General features: G+C 42.2%; 1 protein-coding gene across 1 annotated transcript in view; it reads left to right on the top strand.

Moving 5' to 3' along the window:
- LOC138021787 (uncharacterized) overlaps nt 1-7,500 on the top strand; it is a 34,636-nt gene that overhangs the window by 22,008 nt on the left and 5,128 nt on the right. The window contains exons 3-4 of the mRNA XM_068868792.1: nt 910-968; nt 2,687-3,178. Of these exons, the coding sequence (XP_068724893.1) occupies nt 2,969-3,178 (210 nt within the window). The 5' untranslated portion in view covers nt 910-968; nt 2,687-2,968. The remainder of the gene's footprint in view (nt 1-909; nt 969-2,686; nt 3,179-7,500) is intronic.

Genomic DNA, 7,500 nt, shown 5'->3' with positions numbered 1-7,500 from the left:
CATTATATTCGGCACATGTGAAATGCGACGTCTGAATCAAACGTCGAACTTAAGTCGAATATTCGACTGCAGTCGAATTTAACTCTAAACTGTCGAATTTAATTGATTCAAACGTCGCATTTCACATGCAGTTAACTCTCGAGTTATATTCGACACATGTGAAATGCGACGTATGAACCGGGCCTTACTTTATTTTTATATAGATTTTTATGAGCCATCGGAATACAACACTGACCAGACATAATTAGACTTCCCTAAGAGCGTAAAAATTTCAAGTTATTCTTATCTTTTACTGTTCAAGCCACTACTGAGATAATTATGGGAGACAATAATTCTGAATCACCAAGGCGATGATAACCTGAAATCTGAGCATCAATCAACATCAGCGGTTTCAAAAAAGATTCCCTTGTTGTGTACCTTATTAACTAGCTAAAAGTAAAATTCCATAATGCTCTTTGTTTGTCCATCTTGACGCTTGGTCAATAACCCATATATACAAACCTTTGCATACACGATAGATCCCCTCTGGGGCCTTCTCCATTCCAATGCACTCCATAGAGAACCACATGACGGGGCAGCTAAAGCTATCACAGTAATCATCTCCCCACTTTCTCCTTTTCCACACAAACAGTAGATATTTGAAAGACCTGCACGGTCTTCGTTTTGTGGGTTTGTGGTTAAAGATAATTGTCAAACCTTCAATTCACAGTTTTGCTTTAACGAGCACGTCCTTGAGTAATTTGCCTCTCGTATGATATTAAAGGGGGTTTTTGAACATGTTTGTCAACAATGGCTGGTTTTGAATAAACTCCAGTTGCACGTCAGCATTGCATGAAGGTTTGACATCGCTGGGTTGTATTTTGTGACAAATGGTAGAACTTTCTCGCTGGTTTTGTCTTTTTGTTTCAGTGCCGACTGTCTTCCAGAAAATTGACCTCATATAGTGTTCTCTCCATAAGATGCGTAAGGTAGCCTCGCCCTTCAATACAATACAATACATACTTAATTGACCGCTCCCCATAGGGGCTTTTCAGGGCCAATGAAACACAACGAAAAAACAGAACAGAACAACAACAACAACAACTGTTAAGAACCCCAACTGGCCGGAGGCAAACCAGTGGACTATTTACAAGTGCAGCTGGGAAGTTGAACCAGGGACTACCAGGATCAAATTCAACGAGTGGTTTTCGAATCGTTCTCTTTTGTATACTGTTGTGTCGATCTAGGAAAGTGATCTCCTTCTCTGAAACTTCAGCTGTAAACTTTATAGTTGCGTGGAAGTTGTTAGCTTGTGCAATGAACAGATTCTGGAAAAATCCCCACCCCACCCCACCCTACCCCACGGGTCAGCTAAATTTGCCAAACGCTGTGCAGTGCCCCACCTTCTCGGGCCAGATTTTGTATCAACTTCAAACCCCCACCTTGTCCGGTGTGGAGGGGGGGTGGGGTGGGGGTTCTCGTTGTCTTTGTTTGTCGTCCATGACGACTATACCAAACGACTATACCAAACAAGACTCGTTACCAAAATGAACTCAACGGTCATCGTTCGGTGTTCAGAGTGTACGAGGTTCTCTTCCATCGATCGTTTTATCGTTTCGTTTCGAACACTAACAGCCGCCTGACGTCGCTGGCAGGGATTCGTTAGCGCGACTAGCGGATTGAAATGAAAGAAAAACATTTGTCTTGAATTCTACGGTGGAATTGTAACCGTGGGAACATTTTATCCAAGAACATTTGACTCAATTAGGTGGCCTCTTTCGATATATTAAAAGTCATCTTCAAAGAGAGGTTTAGAGGACAAAGACAATGGAAAGTGGCCTGATATGTTATTATCTTTCACATTAATTGCAACTTGTTTCTATTGTTTTGTCCTCTCTGCCTCGCTATCAAGCTAAATATTAATATTTCGAAAATGGCCCATTCAGTGTTTTCAGCCGTGGTATTTTATTATAACTGTTGGCAACCGAGGAAATGATAATAGAGAATGTTAGCATCGACAACGAGTGCGACTTGGAGTACGAGTTCTGGGATTTTGATTATTGCGCATCCGTACTGCGCATCCCCGGGGTGATCAACTCGTCCCGGCGAGTTAGGCTGGGACGACTTTACATCGAAAAGTCGTAGTAGTAAGTACGAGTTTGTAAAAAATAAATTGTGTTTGATTTAGAACTGTTTCGTTTACTTTAAAGCTGCATTAATCTTATACTTGGTTTAATAATTTAGGTGGGGGGGGATGGAGTTTAAGCCTGAAAATCAGCTTAAAATGCTGATACTTTGCCAAAGAATTATTGTGGTTTTCTGCCGACTGGAACTCGTATTATACGCTTACCTAAATACTTGGAGCACGACTTCCAGAACGAGTACAAGTTTAACTTGCTCTCGTACTCGCACTCGTGACCGATACTAACATAATCTAATGACTATTAGCTCATTTCCGAGTTGCTGTTTGCCTCAGTTTCAAAGCGAGTCCTGGAGCACAACCATCAAATGGAAATGAGTGGTGTATTTTCATGCAAATCAAACTCATTTGAATAGATTAGCACCAAGACTCGTTTTGAACCAGAGACGAACAGCAACTCGGAAATAGCCTATTTGCGTCCAATCTGGAAAAAAAAAACACACAGGAAAGAGGCGACCCACAATGGCTTTTTAAATGAGAATTTTTTTCTTAAAATTATGTCCTCAGGTCTTTTATCGGGATTCCCATTCAAATCCTTATGTTTGTCGGCTTTCCTCACACTCAGCTTGGGGTGCCTGTGCCTTGTCACTGACTAACGGCGGGGAAGTCGAGGCGGGAGAGAAGGCAGAGAAGAACGCTCCCGTACCTGTAAACGGACCAATCAAAGCGTCTATTATAATTCGTCGTGTGATCAGGATCAAGGTACCGTCCCATTTATGCCACTACAGGAAGAACTTTTTGCCTTTACTAGCTATCGCTAGTTTTAGAAAATAGCCGATGGTTTAAACAATGCTCTTTCTCGCCGAGGCCGGTCGTTCCTTGAACAAAGACTTGACCAGCCTATTTCGCCACAACCTCCATACGGCAAAGGATCTTGAACGCCTGGTTCGTGAACTGCATACGGACAAAGAACTATGCAGCTATTTGTTCCTCAATCACCCAGGTTCGGAAGATATGCTGTGGGGACTTATTAACCTTCTAACAGAGGATTCCCGTTGGGTAATAATTTTATTATGTATACTGTTGTGCCTTGAATTTGGCTTCCTGTTGTTAATTTGAGCTTCCTGCCGACAGCTAGTGAAAGTTAGAAGATCATAATGTTTTTAAGCTCAATCTGGTTTTCAGACTGGCTTGGTTGCAAAATTTGAAGCACAATTTTTAACGATAAAACACTGATCTCGTCTGCGTCTTGGGAACCGCCGTTAGTGAAGATGTTAATGAAAAAAATTCTGTTTTGTTTGAACAAGTCACCTTTTCTGAGTTGTCTGGAAAACCCGAATGGCGAATAGCGGACAGTCGCGAATAGCGACGAATAGTGACGAATAGTAACAAATAGTGGCAAATAAGGTAAGGGGGGGGGGGGGGGATAGTAACGAAATGACGAGAATTTTGTACCCAGTACTTCCTGGTCAACCGTGGGATGGGATTTTTCCGCTAAAAAAGCAGAGATATGTCGGCGAAGGACAGCTTGAGCCCTGAGAAGAAAAGGTAATAAATGCACTGAAATCTTGTTGCTTATTTGGATAATTAATTGACGCAACGGTTATCAGAGTAGCTCGTTTGGTTTTAGTCCTTTTTACAGAACGTGTCTCGCCGGATCGGACAGCTCAGATTAGGATGATGAAATTTGAGTATCTAAAATTTATGTTCAGGCGCCACTGTGCGAGGAGATGATCATGAGCTTGATGTATTAATGAAAGTGATTTATATTTTTACATTTTGACGTTTGTCCTCCTTTAGAGTTTTCGTAAAAGCATGCACGAAACTCTCTTTCGATAGCCTGCAGAACAGGCGTGATTTTTTGCGTAAACAGAGGCGAAAGCGAGGCGAACGCGAGGCGAGCGCGAAGCGCGAGTGGCGCGCGAGGGGAGGAGATTTTTTTTTTAGCGCTCCTCCCCTCGCGCGCCACTCGCGCTTCGCGCTTCGCGCTCGCCTCGCGTTCGCCTCGCTTTTGCCTCTGTTTACGCAAAAAAGTAACGCCTGTTCTGCAGGCTATCTTTCGACGACAGGTGACGTATTATTTGCTTTGATTACGAGATTGTTCAGCTAAGGCGGTGACTATTGAAGACTATTCGCGACTATTCGTCACTATTCGTCACTATTCGCCACTATTCGCACTGTTCGTATTATTCGCTATTCGCGACTATTCGCTGTTCGCTATTCGCTATTCGCGACTATTCGCTATTCGGGTTTACCAGACACCCCCTTTTCTGAAGGCATCAGACTTATAAAAATTAACAAATCGACCTTCTTAAAATTGTTTTACGGGAATGAATATAAAAAAAAAGGAAGGGAGTGACAAAATCTATTAGTTTTAATCAATGCCTGCTTTTATCCAGATGTGGATTCATTAGCTACGTCGCTTCACAATCAAAATTATCAAGAAATGATTTTAAGCAGGTTCTTGGCTTTTGTGCGATAGTATAAATATTTACTTTGGATAGACAGTTTTCATATCTTTTCAATTTCTTGAAGCCCGGAAGTGCTATAATTATCCGCTTTTAAGACTAATAACGATGTCATGTTTTGCCTGAAGAGCTTTTATTATATTCTACTTTGTAACTAGAGCTGTCACCGATACCTTAATTTATGTGATCATCCTTTGATAGATCCAGCTTCCCTGAGAAGATGACTTTTAATTTACTGTGTAATATTTTGTGAACCTTTTTGACAAAGACGGCTTTAATGAAGGATTTCTTTAATTTTATTCCAATCCATTTTCAAGGATTTGGAATTTATGACATTTGTTACCATTTATGAGTTCCTATCTGTGTTTTAATTTTCCTTTTTAGGATTTAGACTTGTCAGTGAACTGGATCAATATTATTATGACCCAGTTTTTTTAAAAAAATTATTGTTTAAAGAAGTAAACTCTACACGCTTGTGGTCTGTAAGATATGCGCTTTTATTCATGCTAGTCATTCAATATATACAAGATAGATCAGGTAACCAATTAACACATAAACAGGAAGTGACTCATATCGTAACATCCTCCTTTTTTCATAGAATCAAAGTGAATCAATAAAATGTGTAACAAATCAAACCGCAACTATATAAGATTAAGTAGCCGGTGTAACTATACGTAAACAATCAATTATTAAGCTAAATCAAACTATTTAAAAAAAACTATCGATCAAAATGTTCCTCTGCGAATCATAATGTTCTTCTATGAGTAGTTAAGCAATCAAAAGGGCTAGTATTATTCAAGGCATCACAAAGTCAGTGAACTTGACTGGGGGCTTTGATGTTCTTTCACTCCTTCGAAGCACAGGCTTGGCTGGGGTGGTGACGGCCAAATCATCCACGGGTGGAGTGCTTGCGGGCAACCTTTCGGGTGTGCTGTTCAGTGCTTTGGGCTTGACATCCTCTCTGTTTCGTTGTATAAGTTGTCCGTTTGACTCTATAGCAGGTATGACCGGTCAGACAACTTGTCAACGCAGATACCAGCCTCCCATGTTGGATGGTTCTGATAGGGAGCGACACGTACTTCCTGACCTATTTCTAGTTCAGGCAGTTCCTGAGCTTTGCGGTCGTGATAGCTCTTTGCCACCTGCCTCTTGTGTCGGATCTTGTCAGCAACATTTGTGACTATCTCTGGTTGAAGGAGTTTAGATGCTGTGGGTATTAAGGTCTTTGTTCGTCTCGACATCAATCATTGTACTGGGCTACTCTGTATACCTGCTGTAGGCGTGTTTCGGTAGTCCAGCAGTGCCAGCCATGGGTCTCGGTTGTCTCTAAAGGCTTTCTTGAAGAGTTTCTTTGCAACTTTAACCGCTGACTCGACTTTTCCATTCGATTTGGGGTGGTTTGGTTATGACGTCACATGCTTAAACTCCCAGGTGAGTGTGAACTCTTCAAACTCTTTGCTGACAAACTGTGGCGGGGCTGTTCTTGGTGACGAGCACATCAGGTATTCCATGTCTTCTGAATTGCTGCTTCATGAACTTTATTGTTGCTGATGATGTGGTGCAGGGGTGGCGCAGTGGTGAGAGCACTCGCCTCCCACCAGTGTGGCCCGGGTTCGATTCCCAGACTCGGCGTCATATGTGGGTTGAGTTTGTTGGTTCTCTACTCTGCACCGAGAGGTTTTCTCCGGGTACTCCGGTTTCTCCTCTCCTCAAAAACCAAAATTTGATTTGATTTGCGTTGTTAATTTCAATTTACAGTGTCCCCGATTAGTGCTCTACGGCGCTAGAAGATTAGACACTTCAATAAAGTTCCTTTCTGAGTCTGCTCCAAGGTCTATCAGCGATAGGGTGGGTCTGCATCGGTAGGGTTGCATTTCTGGCTTCGAACTCGGCACACACTTCACATTTCGTTACTGCTTCCTTTATGTCTGCGTTCATGGCAGGCTAGTATACTCTGTCTCGAGCTTTGCGTAAGCAGGACTCAATACCTTGATGGCTGGAATGTAGGCGAGTAATGATTTCGTGCCTCAGGGACTTCGGCTGAATGATGCGGTAACGACAGGTCCTCTCTGTAGTTCCAGTAGTCTCTGACAGAGATAGGAACGGAGTCGCGTTTCTCTGGCCACCCAATGAGAATCACACTTTTCAAAGTTTGCATAATTGGATCTTGTTCCGTTGCTTTCTGTAGGACAGCTAGCTTGTCATCATTTAACTTGATGTGGTTTAGTGGGTTGATCTGTTCAAGTTCGAGTGCAAATACTTGGAACTCATCACAGGTTTTATGTTTCTCTGGAAGTTGCGCGCGAGAGAGATGATCAACGACACACATCTGCGATCCGGGTTTGAAGGTTACTTCGATGTTGTACTTCTGTAGCTGAAGAATCATCCTTTGAAGTCTGCTTGGAGCGGCCAGAAGTGACTTCCTGAATGTTGGTTGTAGTGGCTTGTGGTCCGATTCTGCGGTCACTTTACTCGCCGCGTGATATATTGGCTGAACTTATTACAGCCGAACACAATAGCTAGGCACTCTTTCTCTATGTGAGCGTATTGTTGTTCAGTCTTTGACAGTGTTCGTGACGCGAAGGCGACTGATCGCAATCCACTTGCTTCTGTATCAGGCATATCTGTAAGTTGTCGTAAAGATTTTGGCGTATTTCAAGGGTTTCGTTAGACTTCTGACACGATGTTTAAAGAAGTAAACTCTACACGCTTGTGGTCTGTAAGATTTGCGCTTTTATTCATGCTAGTCATTCAATATATACAAGATAGATCAGGTAACCAATTAACACATAAACAGGAGGTGACTCATATCGTAACATGTACGGTGGCCAATTTACATTATCAACTCCGTTGTTAACATCAAATTTTTTGTATACTACTTCCTCACCGACGCAGCATCACAGTTTCTTTAGA

This window comes from Montipora capricornis, chromosome 2 (assembly GCF_036669925.1).
Source record: "Montipora capricornis isolate CH-2021 chromosome 2, ASM3666992v2, whole genome shotgun sequence".
Taxonomy (NCBI): Eukaryota; Metazoa; Cnidaria; class Anthozoa; order Scleractinia; family Acroporidae; genus Montipora; species Montipora capricornis.
Note: the sequence above shows the minus strand (reverse complement) of the source record. Positions and strands in the feature narration are given on the sequence as shown.